The sequence below is a fragment of the Monodelphis domestica genome, chromosome 2 (assembly GCF_027887165.1).
Source record: "Monodelphis domestica isolate mMonDom1 chromosome 2, mMonDom1.pri, whole genome shotgun sequence".
Classification (NCBI taxonomy): Eukaryota; Metazoa; Chordata; class Mammalia; order Didelphimorphia; family Didelphidae; genus Monodelphis; species Monodelphis domestica.
Window position 1 is genome coordinate 378,047,801 of NC_077228.1, and position 16,123 is coordinate 378,063,923.

Consider the following 16,123-nt stretch of genomic DNA (forward strand, 5'->3'; position numbering starts at 1 on the left):
AAAATCTTAGCCTTGAATTATAAGTGAAATATATTGTATAATCATGAAATGAAAGAACACAATTAAAACATTTCAAAGTGTAACAATTTTGCAATATTTATTTCACTGAGCTATTATAGCTCTAGCATACCACACTGTTCTGAAGATACTGAGCTCATAAAAGTTCTGTATTCTTTGTAGACTTTATTGTGCAAAATAATTCTAAAAATAGAACTGTTTATAAATAAGGCACATGAAATCAATATGGTTGTATTATAAAATAATATATTTTCAAATAATTTTGAATTATTCTGAGTGAAAAATCAAAAGCTGGCCTCATTTCCAATATCTGTGATAAAATCAACATCTTTTTATATTTTTATTAAACAATTTTCAGAGAATCAGATCAGTTTTAAAAAACAATTTAAGTACCTAGATAGTATTTCAAAATAAATATGAATATTACCTATACAAAAAATATGCCCCCATCAGGCTTTTTATTAGTGTACAAATTCCCAAACACCAGGTTATAAAAAGGCAATTAGACTTTATACTTCTCATAAATCTTAAAAAAATATGGCTCTTATAAGGCAAATGGTTGTAGATATAATTCAAAGGCAGCATTGATTCCAAATGTGGTATATTATACTTCCATCAAACTATTTTAAAGGAAACCTTTCTCTAAGACATTAAGGCTATCTGCTACTCTGAAGAAAATCATTGAAGATTTCTTGAGTGATAAAATCAAGCAAGATTTTCTGAGTGATTAAAAAACAAACTAAAAAGTCAACCATCAGTAAACTAAAACATTTGTAAGTAAAAACTGAAATTGTAGATTTGTGATGTGTTTTTATATAACTATATTTAGTCTAACTTGTTCATGTATAGGCAAGCCTTTGGTGACATCTAATTCATTATATTTCTCTATGAGAGATGACAAAGATGATACGGCTTCTGTAAAACAACTGTCTTCCATTCTATCTACCTGTAGGTAGTGATGAAGATGAGCCTATAAAAAAAAAAAACGGGTTTAATTGTTATCACTTCTGCAATTTATTCATTCAATAAACATCTAATATGTATTTCCTGTAAGCAAAGCACTGAGTAGGTCCTGGAGAAGACAGTTTAGATAAAACTATTCCAACTCCAACAGAGATTACAAGATAATCAGGGGATGAGGCACAACCACAGCCAACTCTAACACATACTAGTACAGAAGTGTGTTATACATGGACAAACAGACATACAAAGAAGCAAATTTGACATGCGAGAATTTTCTGGGAGGGCTCTTAACCCTGGAATTGTCTCTAGAATGTCAAAATGTATTCAAAAGAAACAGAAAAAGGGTTGCAGAGTAAGATATCATAATGTATTTATACTCATATAAGAAAATTTAGGAAACTGAGTGGGAGAAACAAGGTGAAGAATATACTGTTGAGGATCAAGACATAAAGAATAACCATAGGCACTTTGAGTTCCAGCTTTCTCATCTCTAAAATTGGAGTAGCACTAATCAAAGCCCTGCCACGAGGTTCAAATCCAATAATGCACATAAAGTCCTTTGTAAATTTTAAAGTGAAATATGATGGCAACCACTATTATAAAGATGGAAATTATATTAATTGGGGTTATGTAACAAATCACATAGATGAGGAAAAGAAATTAGATGAGGAATTTCAAAAACTGATTCCAAACCTGGTAAAAATTTACTCTAGGTTAATGAAATATGGGGATAATTAGGTGGCTTAGTAGACAGAGCCAGACCTGGAGATGGGAGATCCTTGGTTCAAAGATGGCCTTAAACACTTCCTCGCTGCATGACACTGTGAAAGTCACTTGACCTCAGTTGCCTAGCTCTTATTGCTTTTCTGCTTTGGAACTGACTATTGATATTAAGACAGAAGGCAAGGGCTTTTTAAAAACAAATAAAAATGAGATATGGAGGTGGAAAAGCTTTGTGAATTAAGAAGATAATGATGGATGGCAATATCCAAAGACAATTCATGCACTAAATGTAGTAATGGGGACTTTACCTATGTGAATAATGCCTGACATACTCTGTCAAAAGGTGAGGAACTGAAAAGCCTGTGATTTGATTTCATGATAATTTTATCCTTTAAAAGGTGATAAAACAAGGGAAAATTTGATTCTAGAATTGACTCCTTATCAACTGTTAGCTGAAGTAGAAAAGAATTCATCCTTGGGAATAAGTGACTATTACAAAACTCATGAAAGAGAAGAAAGCCTGACAATGTATAAATTAGTGCATCTTAGATTTTAGAAGAGCACATTTCAAAAGGATAAAGAGGAAAGAAATATAAGATTCAATGGCGTAAAGTTTTACAAAAATTTTGAGACAAGCAGAACTGATTTCAATGAGGAGGAAAAGGTGTTGACAAATAGACTGATACAGATGCACAAGAACTCTTAGGCTTTAAAAAGACATGTATAGACATCAGAACAATGAAAGATGATTACAAAAGCATGTATTAGGTATTTTAAGGCATGGAATGTTTCAGGACTGTCAAAAGAATTCTAGGCACAATTTTCCAAAAAGCTATGCTAGGAACACAAGAAATGATCAAAGAACAGAGAGGCATTATGCTTGGGGTAGATGGTTAATAATAATTGACAATGGTAAGGCTAAACTACTTTTGTTTGTTTCTTCTCCAAAGAAAATGCTTGTTAAACTGGAAATAATAGAACAAAAATCAGCAGGGATATGGGAACTAAAATGAGTGAAGAGATGATCAAACAGCATCTAGCTGCCTTCAATAACTTGAACCCACCAGGCTCAGATAGCATTGAAAGAACTAGTTGATAAATGATTGCTAAGTCAATAATAAGTTAATTTTGGAAAAATGAAAATGGCAAATGTACCAATTTTCCAAGAAAGAAGAGATGATGGAATCTATGAACTATGGACCAGTGAACTGGAATTTTGTTTCTGGCAAAATTCTAGAGCAAATTGTTAATGAAATGATATATAAATATTATTGAAAGAGAAATAGTGATCAATATAAGCCAGCATAGCTTCCATTATGAAAAGGGGACACCTAGATGGCTTAGTGGATAGAGCCAAGCCTGGAGACAGGAGGTCCTGGGGTTTAACTGTAGCCTCAGAAACTTCCTAGATATGTGACCCTGGGAAAATCACTTGACCTAATTGCCAAGCTTTTACCATGCTTCTGCCTTAGAACAAATATTTAGTGTTGATTCTAAGGTGGAAGGTAAGGGTTAAAAAAAAATGCCACTCTAATATAATTTCATTTCTGTACACAGTAACTCAGACTGGTGGATCAGAGTATAGTTATAGGCTTAGAATTTAAAGAAAGCATTTAACAAAATCTCATACTACACTTACAGATAAGATGGTGTTGATATAACACATTTAACTGGTCAGATCCAAGAATAGTGATTAATGATACCAATTTTAAGGGAATGAAGTATCCCACATAGCTATTCTTGACCTCATAACATTCAATATATTTATTAGTGATTTGGTCAAAAAACACAAATGAAATGTCTGTCAAATTTTCAGGAGACCTAAAGCTTGAAGTTGTAACCAACAGGTTAACAGTCTAGATTTGGAGAAATCCCAGCAGGTTAGAACAGGATCCCCAAGAGTTCTATGGATAGATTTTAGGGAGTCTGTGAATTTGGATGGAAAAACAAACAAAAAATTATATCTTTATTTCACCATACTTGGTCTTCTTTGTAATTCTATGTATTTTATTTTATGCATTTGAAACATTCTGAGAAGCCAAAGTACTCACCAGAGACTCCCAGAGGGCTGCTTGGCATACAAGAAAGCTTAAGAACTTCAATAATGATCTCACTGACAGATTTCTCTCCATGAAAGAAGTAATGTCAAATACACATGCCTAAATGACATGACAGTAGTATAATCTATATAGTCACATCTAAAAGTAAGCTACAGTTAGCATATTCTTTCCATTTTACTGATAATTACCTTTTTCTTGTAGAGTCTCAGGAATCTATTTTTAAGCTCCATGAAGGTGGGTTTTACACAGGTGTTGTTTGCCAGTGCCAAGAGTGAGTGAGAATGGCCCACGGGTGGTACTGAACACAGGCTTGTTTTCCAGCCTTCTTGATTCCATGAGACAAAGTGGAGAGAAGATTTCAATCTAAGAATCAAAATTTACAATTAAGAATCAAGTAGCATATGAATATATGAACAATGAGCTAGACCAATGCTATACTACTTATAAATATATGATAGAAAAGAAGGAAGAATGCAGCAAATACTATATTGGAAACTAGACAACAGATATGGTCTTCAAATAGTGGGATCTTGGCTAAGTCACTAAACACCTTGGGGTCTTCATAGAGAAGGAGTGACAAAAGACATCAATAAAACTTTTTTTGAAGCAAAAAAGGTAAAAAGGTAAGGTCAAACCTTTCAATATTTCTTCGAATATCTGAAATCTGCACATTTCCTCGAACTAACAAGGCACAAGCAAGGTAGAGGCTATGCTTCGGGTCGGCTTGAATGAGCTGGTAGTCTTTGCTAAAAGCGTCTGAAAACATCTGATCTAACCTAAAAAAAAAAAAAAATAAGAATCATCTGATATGCAAAATAGTACTAAAAAAAAGTTCAGTGATCTTGTATATTATTACTATTTAATGGAAAGTTTATTATCAAAATGTGAGTCAGATAGAACATAAAATATACAAATATAATCTTAATCTCAGTTTCCACATCTGTAAAATGGCAGAACGAAATAATAAACCACTATATGGTCTCTGCCAAGAAAACCCCACATGGGATCATGAAGAGTTGGACATGGCTGAAATGACTGAAGACAACAATTACTATTTGTATCCCTAGCACAGGTCCTAGCATGGCACATTCAGATGCCTGATGATTCATTTATTTATTATATATTAGTAACTCACAGGGATAGTTCACAACTGTAGGTCTCACCATCACCCATAAGTTTGATACTGAATTTTGCAATTCCCTCTTTGGATCATGTTGTTATCTTTCTATCTCTCTGTCTCACTCTTAAAATCTATTCTTTATCCTTACTGCAATCTTTAGACCAAGTCATTTCCCCCTGTTCACTTATGCCATGATCCTTACTCTAATTTTATCTTTCTTTTGTTCACCATAATGAACTGAATGAAAGTTTTTAAAAAAAGAAAACATGAAAACATTTTAAAATAATTTATTATGTGCCAAACACTGTGTTAAGTGTTGGGGATATAAATGAAAAAGTGAGGCTAACCTCTGCTCTTAAGGAGCATTTTTGTTTGCATGCTGAGCTCCAATTTGAGGGTATAGGTTTAGGGCCAAGAGGTCCTTAGATTTCATTGGAATATAATTAATTTATAATTAATGGAAGCTTTGTGGAAGGCAGCTTAAGTGGAACTTAGGGAAATCAGTGAGTTATTATAATATTAAGAGGATGAGGGCTTAAATTCAGTTGAATATGAAAATATCAAGAAAAAGAAAAATGTAAGAGATACTGCAAAGAAGAATATTGCAAATATAAAATCTGTAGTACTTAGTAACTATAGGGATATGAGAAGAGAGGGGGACAGTCAAAGATGAAGTGCACTGACAGAAATAAGGAAGACAGGAGGAGGGGAATGCTTAATGGGGCATTAGATAGATTTGGATTTGGATATGTTAAGTTTGGTGAGCTAATGGTAAAATTGATCAGCAGAAAGACATGGAGCTGAAGTTCAGGAGAGAGTTGGGTGTCATTTGCTTGGGGAAGATAATCCATAGAAAGAGAAAAAATGAGAAAGACCAACAAAAGAACCTGCAGAAATAACCACCCTTAGAGAATTAGAAAAAAACAAGGAACCATCCTAAAGTCCTGAAATAACTGTGGGTTAATAATTACTAAGTCACAGTTTAGTGAAAAATCAGAAAATGAGAGAGGTATTACAGGATTAGAAAAAGGAAAATGGAATCCTGATTTTTATCCAAAGGGATAAGGGGGAAGAAAATGAAATCTGTAAAATATAAGCAAGTGAGCTTGATGACTTCTATTCCTGGTCAAATTTGAACCTATTATTAAAGAGATGGTTAGTAAAGTTCTAGAAAAAGAACTGGCAAACACAAAGAGTAAACATGTGCTCAGAAAAGGTCATATCTAATATAATAGTATTTCTTTTTTGACAAGCTAAATTGATAGAGGAATGTTTACTTAAATTTTAGCAAAGCATTTTAATAGAGTATTCCAGGCTGTTCTAGAAAAATGGAGATGGGGAGTAGATAATTCAATTCAGTCGATTCAATCAAAGGGTTGGACTCAAAAAGAAGTCATTAATGTTCAATGTCAACCTGGAAGCAGAGTCCCCAGAGAGCTGTACTTGGGCCTCTGCTATCTAACATTATTAACACTGGGATTAAGACCTAAATGGCATTTTTACTGAAACTGCAGATGGCATAAAGTTAGGAAGGACAGATAATAAACTGGATGACAATCAGGATCCAAAAAGACCAAAAAACGCTGAGCTAAATCTTTAGAGATGGAACCCTAACATGATATGAAGTGTAAAGTATCAGAATCAGAATTGTGATGGACTTTTGATTAAAGTCTTATGAAGAGCTGTTGACAGAACTTGGGATGTTTAATTTGGAGAAGGGCTGACCCTGAGCAGTGCTGAGGCAATACAAAGCAGTGCTTAAGTATCTGAAAAGCTGTTTTATGGAAAAAGGGATTCACTTTACAGGATCAGAGATTCTAATCCAGCATGGCAAAGTACTGGCTCCCTTCCCAGCACCCGAGGACATTTTTTTCTCAACCCTCTGTCCAGCCTCCCAATGTGAGCACATCTTCCCTCTGCTGTCTGGGGGTAATGTGGGGGCTCATGGGCAGCTTGAAGTTGTAGTTTGGGCACACAGATGTGAAAGCCTTCACCAGTGCTGATCTAGTCCAATACTCTCATTTTACAGAAAAGGAAATCACATCCCAGAGAAGTTAAATGACTTGGCACACTCTCACAGGCAAAGTTTGAACACAGGTCCTCTAATACCAAAGCCAAAATTTCCCTCTAGCACACTTCCACAACTTACTCTAATTGGCCTAAGAGGCCCAATTAAAAGTATTAGATGAAAGTTGAAAAGAGAGAAGTTCAATTTTATGTAAGAAAAACCTTGCTAATAATTAGAGTTATTCAAAAGTAGAATGAGTTGCCTCCAGAAGTAGTGGATTTTCTAAAGGGAGTTTTCTTATTATTATACATCTCAAGCAACTTCTATGTCTTATCTGAAAAATGCCCCCCTACTGATTGATTATTGTTTTCCATGTTCCTTTACTTGTTTAACAGATACTTGGGGAAGAGTGGAACACCTCTTTTTCTGAATTCAGGGAACTGCACCTATTCATCTCCCCCTTCCCACTTGGAAAGTTTCTAGTGTTTCATCTGATTAGAAATCTGATTATAAATTAATTAGATAAAAATTTCCAAGTTAAAAAAATATCAGATTATCTAATGTATTGTTTCCTTTTAACTTATTGGCTTTGTTTGATTGTTTTTAATATATAAAAGTGTTTCCTCTGATATTTGGCATCCATCTCTAAACTGAAGAAAGGGCTTGGTTCTAATTTGTTGAGCAATTGGAGTGCACTGCTTAATAAACTGATATGCTCAGAAGATCAAACCTTTGTTTCTTCAGTTCATTTTTTTCTCATTATAGTTCTTAGAGAATTTTCTCAAGTCACATTTTTTTCATTAAAAATTGCATACTTCACTATCACTAAATATTTATGATATATGAGTTTAATGATCACATCTTCCTAATTATATGTACAAACTTAAGTCAAAAATGTACATTTTCAGTTGAATCTTTTCCAAATCTAACACAATTAAATTAATTTAAAGTTTGTTATTAAAAATTAAATTTTAAATTTTATATCAAATTAATTAAATTGAATTTTTAAAAGCAACAAATAAACTAAAAGGAAATCCACTGATTAAAAAGAATTATTCCTGTTTTCTACAAATCATATTTTTAAATGGCTGTTTTATAAGACAAGATCTCTGGAAATTATAGAAGTTAGTATGACTTACCTTCGAGGAGGAATGTTTACATCTGCCAATGTATACAAAGGTGTGAGGCTTGAAACAAGATAATGAAGTTGAGGAAAGGGAACTAAATTCATACTAATTTCGTTAAGATCCATATTAAGGGAACCTTCAAATCTGGAAGAACTGAAATATGAATTCTGTGACAATTAATAAAATTTTATTTTAAAAGTACATACAAATTTTAAAAATCTATTTCCATTAATTCAATGAATACGTTCTCAAATCACAATAGCTGACATTTACATAATCACATAATAATACATAATACATTTACAAAGCACCTTATATATATTATTTCATTATCTGTACATGGCTGATGAATCTTTTTATTTCTTTGCTTTTAGAATTTAATATTCTCTGTTGGAGAAATAGGAGTAAGGATCTAGATCCATTTTATCAACGTAAACATGGAAACTAGAACCCTAATTTAATCTTAGAAAGGATTTATGGTAACTGAGAAACTGAATGGTTTAACTAAAGTAAGGCAGCTGGTAGGTGTCAAAGGCAGAACCTAAGCCCTGGTCTTCTAGACTCCCAGATTGGTTTTCTAGCTATTATTCAACAGTGCTTCTTGTGAAATCCCATATATAATGGTAATTTAAAGATCACACACATACCTGACAATTTTAGCATTTCAACCTCTGGATTATTTAATAGCTAAAAACCTTTAGGTCATCTTGGCTTTCCTATGTGTTTAAAAAAAAAATCTGATTTAAATAGCATCAGTGGTTTCTTAAGTTACTCACACAAAAGTCCACATACTAAGGTCTTAATTACTCTAAGAATGCTTAATAAAACCCCTTTAGTCTACTTGGGTACATATCAAGTTTTGCTTGCTCTTTTCAAGCTTTGGTTTTTCTTTATGGCTAAGTTCTTTATTCTACAGTAGAAAACTAATCTAGCTTTTACTTTTCTTTTGAAACTGGATCTGCTAACACATGCACTGCCAATACCATTTAGGATTTGAATTTCTTGTCAGCTGTTAGAAGATATGAACAAAATTTACAAACTAAATAGTAAACAATTTCTTTGCAAAATATTTTGTAAATTCCCTTACTAATAATGCCAAGAAGTATGCAATAAAATTACCTTGTTAAGTTGAGCAGCAAATTTGCTACAATATTGTTCATTTTATCAAATGGTTTTTCATCCAGCTTTTTTTTAATGCCACCTTCATTTAAAGTTACCAGACTCTGTTGCTTCACAGTTGTTCCTGGTTTGCCAGAATTTATCATCTGGTTAATTTTACTAACGATGTCAAATAGAGACTTTTGAGGAAAAAAAATCAAGAAAGTAAAAATTACATGCATATAAATGGTAAATAGCAAATTGAGACAGACTGGGGAAAAGAAGCCCTTTGTGTCAGAAAAATAGAAGACAAAACCAAGTCTATCTCAATAACATTGTGTATGGCTTATGATGTGGCAACTGAAAAATTTATAAGATCAAATATCAACAGTGTTTCTTACTTCATTTTCGATGGGCAACACACAGTCTGCATGCTCATTAAGTTCCTTCATTGCCAAAACACTATTATATGGTGAAGTAATGACATCATCCTCACCAGATGGAAAAACTGAAGTCACAAATCTGTATACTTCTGGAAATTCATCCTCAAGCACATTTAAAATAAATGTGCCAAGCCCAGACCCTGTCCCTAAGAATGACAATTGAAACACATGTAAAATAAGTACACCTAATTTGTAACATCTTTGTTACCTTCTAATTTTTACTTTTTAGATATATTTTGCCATTTATAGATATAGACACATATGCATATAATTATGTATATTCCATATGTGAAGACACTTTTACTCTACTCTCAAAATATGACTAAAATACATTTATTCCATTTTACATTAGAAAATAGAGTGGGTAGTGAGGTTCATATAGCTCCCTTACTGACATCTTGCCATGAAAAGAGGGTTTTCTAGACTTTATTTTTTTGTGACACATAATTGTGTTATGATAACAAAATGGCTGATAGAAAAGTAAAAAAATGTGGTAATCAACTGAGTGTTGTATCAACTTGAAGTCATATAACTTTTGTAGTGTATATATCAGTAAAGAAATCAACAAAGTAAAATTTTAATTTTGTTGTTAAAAATGGAAAGATGAGTATTTTAAATTTACCTATAAAATTAAAATTCTACACTAATATTTATTCAACAATTAGAAAGTTATTGCAGCTTAGAAAAAGTCTAGTATTGTTTTATAATGTACTTATTATTTCTGTGGTGATTTTCAGTTCAGCTACTTACTATGAATGCATTATATATGTAGTTAGAAAATGTTTCTAATGATACTAAAAGACTGGGATATTGGTATCTCTGAAGTTGTACGACTATCTCTTATGGAGCTAATATAAAACAAATCAAACTGTTTATGTAAAAGTCATTCAAAACAGAACTTGTGTTTTGATGACATAATAAAAACTTGCTACCAAATTATTCATAAGTCTATGAAAATAGTATAATGTAAACAGTATCTTCAATTTTCGTTTTTTAAAACTGGACAATTCTATTTTGGATTTCAGTAAATTCCAATGGCTTCCATTTCAGGAATGGATAGGTAAAAACTGTTGCTGTGGACTAGTTTTCTCAAATTCAGGAGTTTGTTAATTTCCAAGTCACTCTTAATTTATTATTGGGCCAAAAAATGATTTTAGGTGCTAAGTCCAAGAATATCTATTATATTTTTTTCTACTATGGTAATTTTGAGAATTATACCTAAGGAAAAGTTTGGAGACATTGAAAAAATGGCTATAAAATTTTTGTCATAAAATATGTGAATAAATGCTCCAGGCTACCATTGCTCCTCTCTAGCTGGCCTACGTTATAAGTTCAAATTGGCGAAAAAAATGTAAGCAATTATTTTATGTCTGGAAATAGCACGATGTTTTCACAGAGTAAGGAATTTCATTTAAAATTTGCAGAATAAAACTCTTAGATTGCATTTACATTGTTTTTTAAATGTTAATATGAAAACAGCCTACTGTTAAATAACATTAAAATTTCATAACCTCAAGGGATACCAGTCCAATATAGGCATGCATAATTAAATACTATATATAGAATATGAATACATAAATGCATATATATATACATACACAAATATATCAACTATAGGTCCTAAAATTGAATTTCTATTCAATTCTTCAAAACTATAAAATCATTTCTAATTAAACACTTCTGTACAACTGAATAAGTAGATTTACCTCCTCCCATGGAGTGAATTAAAAAGAAACACTGCAAACAGTCACAGTGCTCTGCTGTCTGTCTGAGTTTCTCCACAATCTGATCTCGGTACTGAGAGCCAAAAACCTTGTAACCTACAGCCCTGAAAAAGACATTATTTCAAAAGTAAACAAAAGAATCTCCTTGCACTTTTGTATCTCATGATGTTTCTTTTTCTGAGCTTTACAACAATGTGGATTATTTTCTGAAGGTACTATTGCCAGCCCTGAATTAAGGGCACAGCATCACTAGAAGGGATTTTAGAGGTTGTTTGGTTCAACCATCTCTCTCCAGACAAGGAACTTAAAGCTGAGAGGTTATGACGGTCATACAATGAAGTGGCAGATGCTGAACTTAAGTCTTTTAAGTTCAAATACAGTACTATTTCTAATGTACTATGCTGTCTTTTCTTGGTTAACACAAATTTACTTCATATCATAATACTATATAAAATCCATGTGGAACATTTAATCAACATTATACTACATATATTCTAAAATATCCTAAGAAGCATTTTTACTAAGGGACAAGGAACTGTACTTTTCTAATTTTATCTTTTCTCTGAAATTTTATTTAACATTTTTGAATCAATATTCATTAATTATATTGGCTTATAAACCATGTTATCCCCTTTAGTCTTCCGTGGTATAGGTATTAGTACTATATCTGTTTCATATCGGGAGTCTGATAAGAGTATTTTCTTTGCCAAAATTATACAACATAGATAATAACTTTTAAAAGTTTGATGGACTTTTATAAATCTATCTTGACCATGTTTTTTTTTTTCTCTTTGACATAGATAGTTCTATTTCTTTTCCTGAGATTGAATATTTTAAGATCACTATTTGGTGTTCTGTTAATTTAGGTATTTCGAAGATAATCCTCTTTTTTGGTGTTATAAATTTTGTTGGCGTGTAGGTGTGCACAGCAGATTCTTAAAATTCTTCTTTTAATGTTTTTAGATTTCTTTTGGTATCACCTTTTTCATTATTTTGTTGATCTGATTTCCCGCCCTCTTCAAAAACAAAACAAAACAAAACAAAACTCTTACCTTCTGTCTTAGAGTCAATACTATGTATTGGTTCCAAGGCAGAAGAGGAGTAAGGGCTAGGCAATGGGGATTAAGGTGACTTGCCCAGGGACACACAGCTAGGAAGCATTTGGTCAGATTTAAACCCCAGGACCTCCAGTCTCTAGACCTGGCTCTCAATCCCCTGAGCGACCCATCTGCTCCTTGCCCTGTTCTTTTTAATCAGATTGGCTAAAAGTTTACCAATCTCGTTAGTCTTTTCAAATTCAATTTTACTTTCATTTCAAAATTCACTCCTTGTCTCCATCCCTCCATAACCCTTGAGAGGGATAGAAATACAATACTCATTATATCTATGAAGTCACATGCAGAACAAATTTCTGCATAGTAGTCTTTTCAAAGAACCAACTTCTAGGTTTATTAATTCTAAAGTCTTTTTGGTTTCCAATTTAATGATTTCTTCTCTAATTTTTAAGATTTTTTTTTCCTCTTTTGGGCTTGAGGTTCATATGTTGGATTTTAAATGTTTTCCTAGTTAATATACATATATTCCAAGGTACATTATTTTTTTCTCAGAATCATTATAGCATCCTAGAAATCATGCTATCTCATCACTATTATAATTAATATCACTAATGATTTGGTTTTTGATCAATTCAAAATTTCATTATTAAGCCTCCATGCAGGTTTATGTCTTGCTGGTGCGCTATGAACTGATTGCCATTTTTACTGTGTGAGTCTATAAAGGATGTTTAGTATTTCTGTCACTTAATATTTATTAATTTCTCATACACAGTACATTTTTGTTGAAATGCCATATGATTTAAAAAATAGGTATGTTCTTCAGCAGTCTCTTTTAGAGGGCACTATAAAATTTTAACTTCTAATTCTCTAACAATTTGTTCAATTCTCCCCTTTTCCCTTTTTTCATTTCTATTTTTGTTAGATATGTCTAATCCTGATAGAGGAAAATTAAAGCCCCCTACTGCTGTTATTATTAATAACTTTTTACAATTTAATTTTTAAATGAAAGTTAGATGTTATGCCATTTGGAGCATACATATTGGCACTGGTTTTTTAGCTGTTTAGATTGTAGATTTTTATTTTTGCTTTGTCTGAAAACACGACTGCATCTTTTTTTGATTCCCTGATGCACAGGAAATTTGGTTTCAGCTTCTCACTTTTACTCTATTCACATCTTTGCTTTTTACATATATTTCTTGTAAGGAAAAAATTGTGGGATTTTTTTCATTTTCCTTTGCTTGGATGAGCATTTCTAGGCTTTTGGATTCCTTATTAGAGCTTCTGATTTACATTAAATTGCTCTAGAAAATGGTGATGCCTGGCGTTTAAATTCAATGCCTCATTTGTTATATGAAGGGGACCCCAGACTTTTGAAGGTTATGTCAGAGGAATACAAGTCCTAGAAGATTTTTTCACACTGGCAAGGCTTGGAGTCTGGTTCTGGCAATAGGCTGCTTTCTCAAGATCATTATCATTAGGCTGGCCACTAGGGGACGAATTTGTTGGTCATAATAACTCATGAATAAAAATACAAAATGGTCCTAGACTTAGCTAGTACATTCCCCCCTCTGCAGTGACAATGACAGAAAAAGAGGCAGAAGCTGCTAAGAATCATATAGGCTTTAGTCCATTTATAAATATTAACTAAACTGTGAGATGATTGTCCAACAACTAAGACATTACATATCTATGTTGACATCTTTAATATAAATGAATACAAGGCAATGGATCTTCAGCAGTATTGCTCTGGATGCTGGTAAGGGGGAATGAGATGGAAGCCTTCTCTGACATTGGGAAGATACCAATGGAGTACCATGTCTAACCGTCATCCCTGGCCCATAGCACGTGACCAGCCCATATTCTCCTACTGGCACATATTTCTCTGACAACATCTTTCCCTCCCATTCTTCCTTGAAGTTCCTCATTGGTTGTAAGTTGCAAGCTGATTTCAACTACCTTCTCTACTATCTTCTGTGATAGTGATTTTTAATTCTTTGGAATCTGCCAAGTTTACTGTCTCCCAATACAAATAGAAGAGTTTTAATAGATATACTGTTGTATCTGGAAGAAACTTGAGTTCATTTAAGAAGTGCTGCAAGGCTGGGGGTGGAGTCAAGGTGCATAGAGGCAGCAAATGTTCAGATCTCTGAAAACCCTTCCTTACCGATCACAAACTAAATGCTCCTAGGGGACTGAAAATCAAACCTAACAACAAGACAGAGCAAAGGAACCCTCCTGCTGGACCCAATTTAAAAGGTACACCCCTCCCAAAAGCCAGAATCTGAACACTGGGGTTTAAGGGGAAGGAAGACGGAAGGTCCTGGGACCCCTCCCCAACCTAGAGCACTAAGCCTCAAGCAGTAGCTGGAACCTCTGGGCAGGCAAAGGGCGCTGGTCAGGAGGGAGTACCTTTGCGGGCAAAGCTGTTCCAGGCTCAGAGTGTCCAATACAGGCAGTGGGGAAGCAGATAGAGAAACACAGAGCACAGAGCAGGAGGCATAGTTGCAGCAGTGGAGACAGTCTATATTGCCCCCCCCCCCAACTCCTGAGGTTTTGGCCCCAGGGCACATCCAGCAACCCAGCCAGACTTAATCTCATCAAAGCTTCCAGAGGGCAGAGAAGCTCAAGCTCCAACACCTCTGCCCCACAAACTGCACTGAGAGATTTACTGATAGAAGTCCAAGGGTGAAGGTGGAAAAAAAAGCCCCAAACCACCACACACACAAAAAAAAGAGAGGAGCAAGAGCTCAGGAAACAGCAAGGAGTAAAGAAGGGGTAAATATAAGCAAACAACAGAAAAAGAAAAAAGAAATTACATTTGACAGCTTGTGTACAGGCAACGAACAAAGAGCAAATGGAACAGAAAAGGATGAGGGAACTCCAAGCAAAAAAAAAACCAACAGAAAACCAGCGAATTGGCTACAGGCGCTGGAAGAACTCAAAATACAATTCAAAACACAATTAAGAGAAGCTGAAAAGAACTTTAAAAGCAAGATAAGTCATGTGGAAACAGAAAATAGTGTCTTGAAAGCCAAAATTAATCATCTTGAAAATGAGTCAAAGGAGATGAAAGAGGAGGCAAAGATGAAAGATTATCTTCAAAGAAAATCAGACCAGAAGAAGGATGACCAAAAGGCCAGGAATGAAATCTAGTCTTTAAGAACCAGAATATAACAATTAGAAGCAAGTGACTTCACAAGGCAGCAGGACACTATAAAACAAAATCAAAAGAATGAAAAAATTGAGGAAAATATGAAGCATCTCATTCACAAAATAGAAGATTTAGAAAATTGTTCCAGGAGAGACAATTTAAGAATCATTGGTTTACCAGGAGACCATGGCAAAAGAAAAAACCTGGTCATCATACTACAGGAAATTATCCAAGAAAACGGCCCTGATATTCTAGAACAAGAGGGAAAAGTAGAGACTGAAAGAATCCCCAACTGACAACACCCAGGAATATTATAGCCAAATTCAAGGACTATCAGACCAAGGAAAAAATATTACAAGCTGCTAAGAAGTCATTCAGATACCATGGAACCACAGTGAGGATAACACAGGATCTGGCTGCATCTATAATGAAGGACCGAAAGGCATGGAATATGATATTCCGAAAAGCAAGGGAACTAGGTCTACAACCAAGAATCAACTACCCAGCAAAACTGACTATATTCTTACAGGGGAAAGTATGGTCATTTAACAAAATATTTAACATTTTTTATTTTTTTATTTTAACTTAACTTTTTATTTTAATTTAACACTAATATTAACAAGCATTTTTAAA

The 16,123-nt window shown here is 33.6% G+C and overlaps 1 protein-coding gene across 5 annotated transcripts in view; it reads right to left on the reverse strand.

Annotated features, from left to right (window-relative positions):
• Nucleotides 1–70: 70 nt before the first annotated feature.
• The window catches only part of TUBE1 (tubulin epsilon 1), a 34,543-nt gene continuing 18,490 nt past the window's right edge, over nucleotides 71–16,123 (reverse strand). For 4 of the 5 annotated variants that reach the window (XM_007484446.3, XM_007484450.3, XM_007484448.2 and 1 more), the window contains 8 exons: nucleotides 11,267–11,388; nucleotides 9,519–9,706; nucleotides 9,139–9,317; nucleotides 8,032–8,172; nucleotides 4,400–4,540; nucleotides 3,953–4,127; nucleotides 3,756–3,863; nucleotides 71–988 (listed from right to left, as the gene is read on the reverse strand). In XM_007484446.3, coding sequence (XP_007484508.2) covers nucleotides 830–988; nucleotides 3,756–3,863; nucleotides 3,953–4,127; nucleotides 4,400–4,540; nucleotides 8,032–8,172; nucleotides 9,139–9,317; nucleotides 9,519–9,706; nucleotides 11,267–11,388 — 1,213 coding nt within the window. In that variant the 3' untranslated portion in view covers nucleotides 71–829. The remainder of the gene's footprint in view (nucleotides 989–3,755; nucleotides 3,864–3,952; nucleotides 4,128–4,399; nucleotides 4,541–8,031; nucleotides 8,173–9,138; nucleotides 9,318–9,518; nucleotides 9,707–11,266; nucleotides 11,389–16,123) is intronic. The other variant, XM_001379191.5, reaches the window with a different exon arrangement.